The sequence below is a fragment of the Pecten maximus genome, chromosome 14 (genome assembly GCF_902652985.1).
Source record: "Pecten maximus chromosome 14, xPecMax1.1, whole genome shotgun sequence".
NCBI lineage: Eukaryota > Metazoa > Mollusca > Bivalvia > Pectinida > Pectinidae > Pecten > Pecten maximus.
The window spans coordinates 36,012,628-36,027,851 of record NC_047028.1 but is presented as its reverse complement, the minus strand read 5'-3'; the positions used below and the strand labels follow the sequence as shown (position 1 = coordinate 36,027,851).

General features: G+C 40.3%; 1 protein-coding gene across 1 annotated transcript; it reads right to left on the bottom strand.

The window, feature by feature from the left end:
* Positions 1 to 10,597: 10,597 nt before the first annotated feature.
* Positions 10,598 to 12,826, bottom strand: LOC117341888. The gene has a single exon (XM_033903749.1). The coding sequence runs from the start codon at positions 12,824 to 12,826 to the stop codon at positions 10,598 to 10,600; it is 2,229 nt and encodes a 742-aa protein (XP_033759640.1).
* Positions 12,827 to 15,224: the final 2,398 nt, after the last annotated feature.

Sequence of the window (15,224 nt, the reverse complement as noted above, 5' to 3'; positions counted from 1 at the left end):
ACTGTGTTATAGAGGTGTCCTTAAGGACAGGTTATACTGTGTTATATAGAGGTGTCCTTAAGGACAGGTTATACTGTGTTATAGAGGTGTCCTTAAGGACAGGTTATACTGTGTTATATAGGGGTGTTCTTAAGGACAGGTTATACTGTGTTATATAGAGGTGTCCTAAAGGACAGTATATGCTGTGTTATAGAGGTGTCCTAAAGGACAGGTTCGACTGTGTTATATAGAGGTGTCCTAAAGGACAGGTTCGACTGTGTTATATAGAGGTGTCCTTAAGGACAGGTTCGACTGTGTTATAGAGGTGTCCTTAAGGACAGGTTAAACTGTGTTATATAGAGGTGTCCTTAAGGACGGGGTCGACTATGTTATATAGAGGTGTCCTTAAGGACGGGGTCGACTGTGTTATATAGAGGTATCCTAAAGGACGGGTTATACTGTGTTATATAGAGGTGTCCTTAAGGACAGGTTATACTGTGTTATATAGGAGTGTCCTTAAGGACAGGTTATACTGTGTTATATAGAGGTGTCCTAAAGGACAGGTTAGACTTTGTTATAGAGGTGTCCTAAAGGACAGGTTCGACTGTGTTATAGAGGTGTCCTTAAGGACAGGTTCGACTGTGTTATAGAGGTGTCCTTAATGACAGGTTATACTGTGTTATATAGAGGTGTCCTTAATGACAGGTTATACTGTGTTATATAGAGGTGTCCTTAAGGACAGGTTATACTGTGTTATATAGAGGTGTCCTTAAGGACAGGTTATACTGTGTTATATAGAGGTGTCCTTAAGGACAGGTTATACTGTGTTATATAGAGGTGTCCTCAAGGACAGGTTATACTGTGTTATAGAGGTGTCCTTAAGGACAGGTTATACTGTGTTATATAGAGGTGTCCTTAAGGACAGGTTATACTGTGTTATAGAGGTGTCCTAAAGGACAGGGTTATACTGTGTTATAGAGGTGTCCTAAAGGACAGGTTATACTGTGTTATATAGAGGTGTCCTTAAGGACAGGTTCGACTGTGTTATATAGAGGTGTCCTTAAGGACAGGTTATACTGTGTTATATAGAGGTGTCCTTAAGGACAGGTTATACTGTGTTATATAGAGGTGTCCTTAAGGACAGGTTATACTGTGTTATATAGAGGTGTCCTTAAGGACAGGTTATACTGTGTTATATAGAGGTGTCCTAAGGACAGGTTATACTGTGTTATAGAGGTGTCCTTAAGGACAGGTTATACTGTGTTATATAGAGGTGTCCTTAAGGACAGGTTATACTGTGTTATAGAGGTGTCCTAAGGACAGGTTATACTGTGTTATATAGAGGTGTCCTAAGGACAGGTTCGACTGTGTTATATAGAGGTGTCCTTAAGGACAGGTTCGACTGTGTTATATAGAGGTGTCCTTAAGGACAGGTTATACTGTGTTATAGAGGTGTCCTTAAGGACAGGTTATACTGTGTTATATAGAGGTGTCCTTAAGGACAGGTTATACTGTGTTATAGAGGTGTCCTTAAGGACAGGTTATACTGTGTTATATAGAGGTGTCCTTAAGGACAGGTTATACTGTGTTATATAGAGGTGTCCTAAGGACAGGTTATACTGTGTTATAGAGGTGTCCTTAAGGACAGGTTATACTGTGTTATATAGAGGTGTCCTAAGGACAGGTTCGACTGTGTTATATAGAGGTGTCCTTAAGGACAGGTTCGACTGTGTTATAGAGGTGTCCTTAAGGACAGGTTATACTGTGTTATATAGAGGTGTCCTTAAGGACAGGTTAGACTGTGTTATATAGAGGTGTCCTTAAGGACAGGGTCGACTGTGTTATATAGAGGTATCCTAAAGGACAGGGTTATACTGTGTTATATAGAGGTGTCCTTAAGGACAGGTTATACTGTGTTATATAGAGGTGTCCTTAAGGACAGGTTATACTGTGTTATATAGAGGTGTCCTAAGGACAGGTTATACTGTGTTATAGAGGTGTCCTAAAGGACAGGTTCGACTGTGTTATAGAGGTGTCCTTAAGGACAGGTTCGACTGTGTTATAGAGGTGTCCTTAAGGACAGGTTATACTGTGTTATATAGAGGTGTCCTAATGGACGGGGTCGACTGTGTTATATAGAGGTGTCCTTAAGGACAGGTTGTACTGTGTTATATAGAGGTGTCCTTAAGGACGGGTTATACTGTGTTATATAGAGGTGTCCTTAAGGACAGGTTATACTGTGTTATATAGAGGTGTCATCAAGGACAGGTTATACTGTGTTATAGAGGTGTCCTTAAGGACAAGTTATACTGTGTTATATAGAGGTGTCCTTAAGGACAGGTTATACTGTGTTATAGAGGTGTCATAAAGAACGGGTTATACTGTGTTATAGAGGTGTCCTAAAGGACAGGTTATACTGTGTTATATAGAGGTGTCCTTAAGGACAGGTTCGACTGTGTTATATAGAGGTGTCCTTAAGGACAGGTTATACTGTGCTATAGAGGTGTCCTTAAGGACAGGTTGTACTGTATTATATAGAGGTGTCCTTAAGGACAGGTTATACTGTGTTATATAGAGGTGTCCTTAAGGACAGGTTCGACTGTGTTATATAGAGTTGTCCTTAAGGACAGGTTATACTGTGTTATATAGAGGTGTCTTTAAGGACAGGTTATACTGTGTTATATAGAGGTGTCCTAAAGGACAGGTTATGCTGTGTTATAGAGGTGTCTTTAAGGACAGGTTATACTGTGTTATATATAGGTGTCCTTAAGGACAGGTTATACTGTGTTATATAGAGGTGTCCTTAAGGACAGGTTATACTGTGTTATAGAGGTGTCATAAAGAACGAGTTATACTGTGTTATAGAGGTGTCCTTAAGGACAGGTTCGACTGTGTTATAGAGGTGTCCTTAAGGACAGGTTCGACTGTGTTATATAGAGTTGTCCTTAAGGACAGGTTATACTGTGTTATATAGAGGTGTCCTTAAGGACAGGTTATACTGTGTTATATAGAGGTGTCCTTAAGGGCAGGTTATACTGTGTTATATAAAGGTGTCCTAAAGGACAGGTTATGCTGTGTTATAGAGGTGTCTTTAAGGACAGGTTATACTGTGTTATAGAGGTGTCCTTAAGGACAGGTTATACTGTGTTATATAGAGGTGTCCTTAAGGACAGGTTATACTGTGTTATAGAGGTGTCATAAAGAACGGGTTATACTGTGTTATAGAGGTGTCCTAAAGGACAGGTTATACTGTGTTATATAGAGGTGTCCTTAAGGACAGGTTCGACTGTGTTATATAGAGGTGTCCTTAAGGACAGGTTATACTGTGCTATAGAGGTGTCCTTAAGGACAGGTTGTACTGTATTATATAGAGGTGTCCTTAAGGACAGGTTATACTGTGTTATATAGAGGTGTCCTTAAGGACAGGTTCGACTGTGTTATATAGAGTTGTCCTTAAGGACAGGTTATACTGTGTTATATAGAGGTGTCTTAAGGACAGGTTATACTGTGTTATATAGAGGTGTCCTAAAGGACAGGTTATGCTGTGTTATAGAGGTGTCTTTAAGGACAGGTTATACTGTGTTATATATAGGTGTCCTTAAGGACAGGTTATACTGTGTTATATAGAGGTGTCCTTAAGGACAGGTTATACTGTGTTATAGAGGTGTCATAAAGAACGAGTTATACTGTGTTATAGAGGTGTCCTTAAGGACAGGTTCGACTGTGTTATAGAGGTGTCCTTAAGGACAGGTTCGACTGTGTTATATAGAGTTGTCCTTAAGGACAGGTTATACTGTGTTATATAGAGGTGTCCTTAAGGACAGGTTATACTGTGTTATATAGAGGTGTCCTTAAGGGCAGGTTATACTGTGTTATATAAAGGTGTCCTAAAGGACAGGTTATGCTGTGTTATAGAGGTGTCTTTAAGGACAGGTTATACTGTGTTATAGAGGTGTCCTTAAGGACAGGTTATACTGTGTTATATAGAGGTGTCCTTAAGGACAGGTTATACTGTGTTATAGAGGTGTCATAAAGAACGAGTTATACTCTGTTATAGAGGTGTCCTTGAGGACAGGTTATACTGTGTTATATAGAGGTGTCCTTAAGGACAGATTATACTGTGTTATATAGAGGTGTCCTTAAGGACAGGTTCGACTGTGTTATATAGAGTTGTCCTTAAGGACAGGTTATACTGTGTTATATAGAGGTGTCCTTAAGGACAGGTTATACTGTGTTATATAGAGGTGTCCTTAAGGACAGGTTATACTGTGTTATAGAGGTGTCATAAAGGACGGGTTATACTGTGTTATAGAGGTGTCCTTAAGGACAGGTTCGACTGTGTTATAGAGGTGTCCTTAAGGACAGGTTCGACTGTGTTATATAGAGTTGTCCTTAAGGACAGGTTATACTGTGTTATATAGAGGTGTCCTTAAGGACAGGTTATACTGTGTTATATAGAGGTGTCCTTAAGGGACAGGTTATACTGTGTTATATAACGTGTCCTAAAGGACAGGTTATGCTGTGTTATAGAGGTGTCCTTAAGGACAGGTTATACTGTGTTATAGAGGTGTCCTTAAGGACAGGTTATACTGTGTTATATAGAGGTGTCCTTAAGGACAGGTTATACTGTGTTATAGAGGTGTCATAAGGAACGAGTTATACTGTGTTATAGAGGTGTCCTTAAGGACAGGTTATACTGTGTTATATAGAGGTGTCCTTAAGGACAGGTTATACTGTGTTATATAGAGGTGTCCTTAAGGACAGGTTCGACTGTGTTATATAGAGGTGTCCTTAAGGACAGGTTATACTGTGTTATATAGAGGTGTCCTTAAGGACAGGTTATACTGTGTTATATAGAGGTGTCCTAAAGGACAGGTTATACTGTGTTATATAGAGGTGTCCTTAAGGACAGGTTATACTGTGTTATATAGATGTGTCCTTAAGGACAGGTTATACTGTGTTATATAGAGGTGTCCTTAAGGACAGGTTATACTGTGTTATAGAGGTGTCATAAAGAACGAGTTATACTGTGTTATAGAGGTGTCCTTAAGGACAGGTTATACTGTGTTATATAGAGGTGTCCTTAAGGACAGGTTATACTGTGTTATATAGAGGTGTCCTAAAGGACAGGTTATACTGTGTTATAGAGGTGTCCTAAAGGACAGGTTATACTGTGTTATATAGAGGTGTCCTAAAGGACAGGTTCGACTGTGTTATATAGAGGTGTCCTTAAGGACAGGTTCGACTGTGTTATAGAGGTGTCCTTAAGGACAGGTTAAACTGTGTTATATAGAGGTGTCCTTAAGGACGGGGTCGACTGTGTTATATAGAGGTGTCCTTAAGGACGGGGTCGACTGTGTTATATAGAGGTATCCTAAAGGACGGGTTATACTGTGTTATATAGAGGTGTCCTTAAGGACAGGTTATACTGTGTTATATAGGAGTGTCCTTAAGGACAGGTTATACTGTGTTATATAGAGGTGTCCTAAAGGACAGGTTATGCTGTGTTATAGAGGTGTCCTAAAGGACAGGTTCGACTGTGTTATATAGAGGTGTCCTTAAGGACAGGTTCGACTGTGTTATAGAGGTGTCATTAATGACAGGTTATACTGTGTTATATAGAGGTGTCCTTAATGACGGGGTCAACTGTGTTATATAGAGGTGTCCTTAAGGACAGGTTGTACTGTGTTATATAGAGGTGTCCTTAAGGACGGGTTATACTGTGTTATATAGAGGTGTCCTTAAGGACGGGGTCGACTGTGTTATATAGAGGTGTCCTTAAGGACGGGGTCGACTGTGTTATATAGAGGTATCCTAAAGGACGGGTTATACTGTGTTATATAGAGGTGTCCTTAAGGACAGGTTATACTGTGTTATATAGGAGTGTCCTTAAGGACAGGTTATACTGTGTTATATAGAGGTGTCCTAAAGGACAGGTTATGCTGTGTTATAGAGGTGTCCTAAAGGACAGGTTCGACTGTGTTATATAGAGGTGTCCTTAAGGACAGGTTCGACTGTGTTATAGAGGTGTCCTTAATGACAGGTTATACTGTGTTATATAGAGGTGTCCTTAATGACGGGGTCAACTGTGTTATATAGAGGTGTCCTTAAGGACAGGTTGTACTGTGTTATAAAGAGGTGTCCTTAAGGACGGGTTATACTGTGTTATATAGAGGTGTCCTTAAGGACAGGTTATACTGTGTTATATAGAGGTGTCATCAAGGACAGGTTATACTGTGTTATAGAGGTGTCCTTAAGGACAAGTTATACTGTGTTATATAGAGGTGTCCTTAAGGACAGGTTATACTGTGTTATAGAGGTGTCATAAAGAACGGGTTATACTGTGTTATAGAGGTGTCCTAAAGGACAGGTTATACTGTGTTATATAGAGGTGTCCTTAAGGACAGGTTCGACTGTGTTATATAGAGGTGTCCTTAAGGACAGGTTATACTGTGCTATAGAGGTGTCCTTAAGGACAGGTTGTACTGTATTATATAGAGGTGTCCTTAAGGACAGGTTATACTGTGTTATATAGAGGTGTCCTTAAGGACAGGTTCGACTGTGTTATATAGAGTTGTCCTTAAGGACAGGTTATACTGTGTTATATAGAGGTGTCCTTAAGGACAGGTTATACTGTGTTATATAGAGGTGTCCTAAAGGACAGGTTATGCTGTGTTATAGAGGTGTCCTTAAGGACAGGTTATACTGTGTTATATATAGGTGTCCTTAAGGACAGGTTATACTGTGTTATATAGAGGTGTCCTTAAGGACAGGTTATACTGTGTTATAGAGGTGTCATAAAGAACGAGTTATACTGTGTTATAGAGGTGTCCTTAAGGACAGGTTCGACTGTGTTATAGAGGTGTCCTTAAGGACAGGTTCGACTGTGTTATATAGAGTTGTCCTTAAGGACAGGTTATACTGTGTTATATAGAGGTGTCCTTAAGGACAGGTTATACTGTGTTATATAGAGGTGTCCTTAAGGGCAGGTTATACTGTGTTATATAGAGGTGTCCTAAAGGACAGGTTATGCTGTGTTATAGAGGTGTCTTAAGGACAGGTTATACTGTGTTATAGAGGTGTCCTTAAGGACAGGTTATACTGTGTTATATAGAGGTGTCCTTAAGGACAGGTTATACTGTGTTATAGAGGTGTCATAAAGAACGAGTTATACTCTGTTATAGAGGTGTCCTTGAGGACAGGTTATACTGTGTTATATAGAGGTGTCCTTAAGGACAGATTATACTGTGTTATATAGAGGTGTCCTTAAGGACAGGTTCGACTGTGTTATATAGAGTTGTCCTTAAGGACAGGTTATACTGTGTTATATAGAGGTGTCCTTAAGGGCAGGTTATACTGTGTTATATAGAGGTGTCCTAAAGGACAGGTTATGCTGTGTTATAGAGGTGTCTTTAAGGACAGGTTATACTGTGTTATATATAGGTGTCCTTAAGGACAGGTTATACTGTGTTATATAGAGGTGTCCTTAAGGACAGGTTATACTGTGTTATAGAGGTGTCATAAACAACGAGTTATACTGTGTTATAGAGGTGTCCTTGAGGACAGGTTATACTGTGTTATATAGAGGTGTCCTTAAGGACAGGTTATACTGTGTTATAGAGGTGTCATAAAGAACGGGTTATACTGTGTTATAGAGGTGTCCTAAAAGACAGGTTATACTGTGTTATATAGAGGTGTCCTTAAGGACAGGTTCGACTGTGTTATATAGAGGTGTCCTTAAGGACAGGTTATACTGTGTTATAGAGGTGTCCTAAAGGACAGGTTCGACTGTGTTATATAGAGGTGTCCTTAAGGACAGGTTCGACTGTGTTATATAGAGGTGTCCTTAAGGACAGGTTATACTGTGTTATATAGGGGTGTCCTTAAGGACAGTTTATACTGTGTTATATAGAGGTGTCCTAAAGGACAGGTTATGCTGTGTTATAGAGGTGTCCTTAAGGACGGGGTCGACTGTGTTATATAGAAGTGACCTTAAGGACGGGGTCGACTGTGTTATATAGAGGTGTCCTAAAAGACGGGTTATACTGTGTTATATACAGGTGTCCTTAAGGACTGGTTATACTGTGTTACGGAGGTGTCCTAAAGGACAGGTTATACTGTGTTATAGAGGTGTCCTTAAGGACAGGTTCGACTGTGTTATGTAGAGGTGTCCTTAAGGACAGGTTATACTGTGTTATATAGAGGTGTCCTAAAGGACAGGTTCGACTGTGTTATAGAGGTGTCCATAAGGACATGTTATACTGTGTTATATAGAGGTGTCCTTAAGGACAGGTTATACTGTGTTATATAGAGGTGTCCTTAAGGACAGGTTATACTGTGTTATATAGAGGTGTCCTTAAGGACAGGTTCGACTGTGTTATAGAGGTGTCCTTAAGGACAGGTTATACTGTGTTATATAGAGGTGTCCTTAAGGACAGGTTATACTGTTTTATAGAGGTGTCCTTAAGGACAGGTTCGACTGTGTTATATAGAGGTGTCCTTAAGGACAGGTTCGACTGTGTTATATAGAGGTGTCCTTAAGGACAGGTTATACTGTGTTATATAGAGGTGTCCTTAAGGACAGGTTATACTGTGTTATATAGAGGTGTCCTAAAGGACAGGTTATGCTGTGTTATAGAGGTGTCCTTAAGGACAGGTTATACTGTGTTATATAGAGGTGTCCTTAAGGACAGGTTCGACTGTGTTATAGAGGTGTCCTTAAGGACAGGTTATACTGTGTTATATAGAGGTGTCCTTAAGGACAGGTTATACTGTGTTTATAGAGGTGTCCTTAAGGACAGGTTCTACTGTGTTATAGAGGTGTCCTTAAGGACAGGTTATACTGTGTTATAGAGGTGTCCTTAAGGACAGGTTAGACTGTGTTATATAGAGGTGTCCTTAAGGACAGGTTATACTGTGTTATATAGAGGTGTCCTTAAGGACAGGTTATACTGTGTTATATAGAGGTGTCCTTAAGGACAGGTTATACTGTGTTATATAGAGGTGTCCTTAAGGACAGGTTATACTGTGTTATATAGAGGTGTCCTTAAGGACAGGTTATACTGTGTTATATAGAGGTGTCCTAAGGACAGGTTATACTGTGTTATAGAGGTGTCCTTAAGGACAGGTTATACTGTGTTATAGAGGTGTCCTTAAGGACAGGTTATACTGTGTTATAGAGGTGTCCTAAGGACAGGTTATACTGTGTTATATAGAGGTGTCCTTAAGGACAGGTTATACTGTGTTATATAGAGGTGTGCTTAAGGACAGGTTATACTGTGTTATAGAGGTGTCCTTAAGGACGGGTTATACTGTGTTATAGAGGTGTCCTAAAGGACGGGTTCGACTGTGTTATAGAGGTGTCCTAAAGGACAGGTTATACTGTGTTATATAGAGGTGTCCTTAAGGACAGGATATACTGTGTTACATAGAGGTGTCCTTAAGGACAGGTTTGACTGTGTTATATAGAGGTGTCCTTAATGACAGGTTATACTGTGTTATAGAGGTGTCCTAAAGGACAGGTTATACTGTGTTATATAGAGGTGTCCTTAAGGACAGGTTATACTGTGTATTATAGAGGTGTCCTTAAGGACAGGTTCGACTGTGTTATATAGAGGTGTCCTTAAGGACAGGTTATACTGTGTTATAGAGGTGTCCTAAGGACAGGTTATACTGTGTTATATAGAGGTGTCCTTAAGGACAGGTTATACTGTGTTATAGAGGTGTCCTAAAGGACGGGTTATACTGTATTATAGAGGTGTCCTTAAGGACGGGTTATACTGTGTTATAGAGACGTCCTAAAGGACGGGTTCGACTGTGTTATAGAGGTGTCCTTAAGGGCAGGTTATACTGTGTTATATAGAGGTGTCCTAATGGACGGGGTCGACTGTGTTATATAGAGGTGTCCTTAAGGACAGGTTATACTGTGTTATATAGAGTTGTCCTTAAGGACAGGTTATACTGTGTATTATAGAGGTGTCCTTAAGGACAGGATATACTGTGTTATATAGAAGTGTCCTTAAGGACAGGTTATACTGTGTATTATAGAGGTGTCCTTAAGGACAGGTTATACTGTGTATTATAGAGGTGTCCTAAAGGACAGGTTTTACTGTATTATAGAGGTGTCCTTAAGGACAGGTTATACTTTGTTATATAGAGGTGTCCTAAAGGACAGGTTATACTGTGTTATAGAGGTGTCCTAAAGGACAGGTTCGACTGTGTATTATAGAGGTGTCCTAAAGGACAGGTTATACTGTGTTATAGACAGACAGACAGACAGACAGACAGACAGACAGACTTTCTTTATTTCCTCTTTTCAGAGATTTACAATATCTTGTCTTTTACATTTCTATTACAAATTTACAGTGTTTAAGTGATTAGATTCGTATATGAAATCAAAAGGCTCTTTTCATTCAGTTAAAGAAGAGTGTTCATTTGCATAATCAGCGATGGAATCAAGTCAGCAATGTTGATCATCATCGCAGCCCACCTATCTTGTTCCAGGGGAATATCCTGTACGCTACCCAGCAAAAAATGGCACTGTCTTTCGTCTGGAAGATAGTCGAATTTTACATACTCTGTTACGTGTAAAAAGTTGACCAGGAAGTCTAAAATTGTATCACGACTTAGGAACAATGCCGGACACTGGATAAGAAAGTGCGTTGTGATATCGTCCGCTTGTTTTTTTACAGAGTCTGCACACTACAGTGTTCTGTTCATAACGATATGATAGCTTGATAAGCTCACCTAGTTTCCATGTATAATTAGGATAATGGAGACTCAATAGCCAGAGAGGGTTGGGACCATGTACGGAGTGAATGCTGCTATAAGTTTTTGACACAATTGAGTTGTCCATAGCATTCCGCCATTTATTGAAATAATAGTCTTCCACAATCCTATTAACGAAGTTTCTCCATGAACCGCGTGTGGGACAGAAACCGTCAAACATGAAATCGAACAAAACTGAGTTTATATTAAGTCTAAGCGCTGTAAGGAAGATGTCTGGTATGAAACTTTCCACTTGAAGCATCTTTTCCCCGAATATGAAGGCGCAAAGCCTAATCAGGAAGAGAGTTTTCCAGACATATTTGTTACTTGCAGCGCAGAGCTTGTTCCAAAATAACAGTTTTCTTTTATCGACTTCGCCATGAATATCAAGTAGACCGATGGCACGAGTTGTAACAATTGTTGGTGAGGTTTTCTCAAACCCTTGGCATCTCCTAGCAGCATATCGTTGAACTATGTCGAGTTCTTGTCGAGAATATTGCATAGGGTTAGCCCACAATTCAGATCCGTACAACACACGCGATTGTACTATACTTTTGATAAGCTTACAGCTTATTAGCGGGTTCATGCCGTCCCCGTGAACACCAACACTGATGAGTGAGTTCAATGATTGTCTCCCCTTTGAGCAAGCTATTTTTATGTTCTCGTCACAGTGAAGATTTGGGATCAAGGTTATCCCGGCATATTCTTTTGTTGTAACCCACGGAATAGGTTTTCCTCCGAGCGTACAATCAATTCGTGGACCGCGTTTTGAGTAACCACACTGAAACTGCATTAGGGAACTTTTTCCCGGGTTATAATTTAGGCGCCATTTTCGGGAGAAATTATGGACAGTGTCAAGGAGGTTTTGCAGGTTTCCAATGGAGCAGTCCATGAGTAAAGTGTCATCCGCAAGAAATATAGCTGGTATATGTACGTTATGAACAGTAAGTCCAAGGCTAGATGAGTCAAGTTCGTGAATTAGATCATTGATCATGACCAGAAAGAACCACGCAGATAAAGTTCGGCCTTGACCTACCCCCTGTTCAACTGGGTATGGACTTCCGGTTTTACCGTCATGTAGTACGCATGACGTGACTCCTTTAAAAGAATTTGCTATAATTCGCCAGATTTTACCATTGAAGCCTAGGTTGTAAAGCTTAGAGAGGAGCCCATTTATCCAGACACTGTTGAAAGCTTTCGCGTTATCCAAGAATGCCGCGTATACTTTCGTGTTGCGTTCAAGGTGATGACATACAGCTTCTTTCACAGTGAAGGCAGCAACAATACTTCCACAATCTGGCCTAAACCCTTGTTGAAGGCGATGAGGAAAGTCGATTTTTGAACACACTTTTGCTATTCTTTGATATAGGACTTTTTCAAATAATTTCTGTAGGACAGGAGTAAGAGTTATGTCTCGGTAGTTGTTCATGTCCAAGCGATCTTTTTTTCCGCCTTTAAATAACGATATAACAATTCCATGTTTGAAGCACGCAGGGTAGTCTTCAACGTCAAATATGGTGTTGTAAAGACGGGTAATTAGTGTTAAGAGTTGTAAACCTCCATATCGAATGTGTTCCGCTACAAGGTAGTCGTGGCCACTGGCTTTCCCGTTACTCATTTCCTTAAGGGCATTCGACACCTCTGGCTGAGTGATACTCTTAAGACATACCTTATTAAGATTAAGATGGCTCTTGTCATAAAGCGTATTAATATTGGAGTCTATATGCTGTTTATGTACAGCATCAAAGTCTTCGCTTTCCGACACGCTAGCAAGCCTACAGTAATGTTCCGTCCACAGTGTACGGTTGACATCAACGTCTCGAGATATCGTACCGTTAATGCGTATCTCGGATGACTCATGGCCCCGGATTTTCCGCGCACGAACCGCCTTGTAGAAAGTCCCGCTATCAATTTCTGCTGCTTTCTGTAGTTCATTCAGTTGTTCCTGCTCGTATTCCCGTCGTGCAGCCGTAAGGGCCTTTACAAAGTCTCGTTTGGAAAGCTTGTATTGTCTGTACGAATGGAAATCCATTCCACGAGGGCGTCCCTCAAGAATCCAGCTCAAACGTTTTTCGCGCATTGTGGAGTGCAAGTTTTTAACTTGTCCATATTTCCAATACGGCTTTAAAAATGATCGGTATTTTTTCCTCGGAAGCGTTTCTTTTGCGGCTTCATGTATACAGCTTGCAATGAGTTTGAACTTTTCGTCAAGAGATACCACATCAACAGTTGAAGAATGTTGACTTTTGGAGTCACGAAGCTTCACACTCAAGCATTTTGCATAATCAGACTTCTGTTCAGGGGAACATTTCTTCCAATTAACGGAGAATACGCTGCATTCATGTTTAGTAGCGATAGCAGGCACGTTATAATGCAATTATATCGGAAGATGGTCAGAAACGTTCAAATAGTGATCGTCCAGTATAGTACAGCCAAGAACACAATCAACTTTACGGTTTTCGATTAGAATATGATCAATGAACGACTCGTGTCCGTCTTTGGACATATACGTTGCAGACCCGCCGCTAGACCAATCTTGAGAATTAATTGAGACAAGGTTATGATCACGCATGAAGCTCTCTAAGTGGAGACCTCTTTCGTTTGCGGCGAGATGATTTTTTGTTCCAAATGCTTTGCTGATTTGAGCGTTAAAATCCCCAAGTAGAATAACATAGAGGTGTCCTTAAGGACAGGTTATACTGTGTTATATAGAGGTGTCCTTAAGGAAAGGTTATCATGTGCTTTATAACGTTATGACTTTTTTGTCACCTAAAACGGAGTAATCTCTCCTATTTATGCTTCGCTAAATATGTGTCAATGCTCAAAGGGAAATAACTCTTGCAAACTCTATTCAAATGTACATTAAAACATTTTTCAGGAGTTTTTCATAACCCATTTAATCTCCTAATCACACTCTGCTTTCATTTCCCTCTACAATACACTGTACCTTAATTCTCCTCCGAAATACACTGTACCTTACCTCTCCTCCGAAATACACTGTACTCTAACTCTCCTCCGAAATACACTGTACTCTAACTCTCCTCCGAAATACACTATACCTTAATTCTCCTCCGAAATACACTGTACCTTAACTCTCCTCTGAAATACACTGTACCTTAACTCTCCTCCGAAATACACCATACCTTAACTCTCCTCCGAAATACACTGTACCTTACCTCTCCTCTGAAATACACTGTACCTTAATTCTCCTCCGAAATACACTGTACCTTACCTCTCCTCTGAAATACACTGTACCTTTTAATCTCCTCCGAAATACACTGTACCTTACCTGTCCTCCGAAATACACTGTACCTTACCTCTCCTCCGAAATACACTGTACCTTAACTCTCCTCAGGAGTTTTTCATAACCCATTTAACCTCCTAAGCACACTCTGCTTTCATTTCCCTCTACAATACACTGTACCTTAACTCTCCTCTGAAATACACTGTACCTTACCTCTCCTCCGAAATACACTGTACCTTAACTCTCCTCCGAAATACACTGTACCTTAACTCTCCTCCGAAATACACTGTACCTTACCTCTCCTCCGAAATACACTGTACCTTAACTCTCCTCTGAAATATACTGTACCTTAACTCTCCTCCGAAATACAGTGTACATGTACCTTAACTCTCCTCCGAAATACACTGTCCCTTAACTCTCCTCCGAAATACAGTGTACATGTACCTTAATTTTCCTCCGAAATACACTGTACCTTACCTCTCCTCCGAAATACACTGTACCTTAACTCTCCTCTGAAATATACTGTACCTTAACTCTCCTCCGAAATACACTGTCCCTTAACTCTCCTCCGAAATACAGTGTACATGTACCTTAATTTTCCTCCGAAATACACTGTACCTTACCTCTCCTCCGAAATACACTGTACCTTAACTCTCCTCTGAAATACACTGTACCTTTTAATCTCCTCCGAAATACACTGTACCTTAACTCTCCTCCGAAATACACTGTACCTTACCTCTCCTCCGAAATACACTGTACCTTACCTCTCCTCCGAAATACACTGTACCTTAACTCTCCTCCGAAATACACTGTACCTTAACTCTCCTCCGAAATACACTGTACCTTTTAATCTCCTCCGAAATACAGTGTACATGTACCTTAACTCTCCTCCGAAATACACTGTACCTTAACTCTCCTCCGAAATACACTGTCCCTTAACTCTCCTCCGAAATACAGTGTACATGTACCTTAATTCTCCTCCGAAATACAGTGTACATGTACCTTACCTCTCCTCCGAAATACAGTGTACATGTACCTTACCTCTCCTCCGAAATACAGTGTACATGTACCTTACCTCTCCTCCGAAATACACTGTACCTTAACTCTCCTCCGAAATACACTGTCCCTTAACTCTCCTCCGAAATACAATGTACATGTACCTTCATTTCCTTTTGAAATACACTGTACTGATATTCCCCTTCGGCTTCCCCCTTTCATCAAGAAAACAACGCAC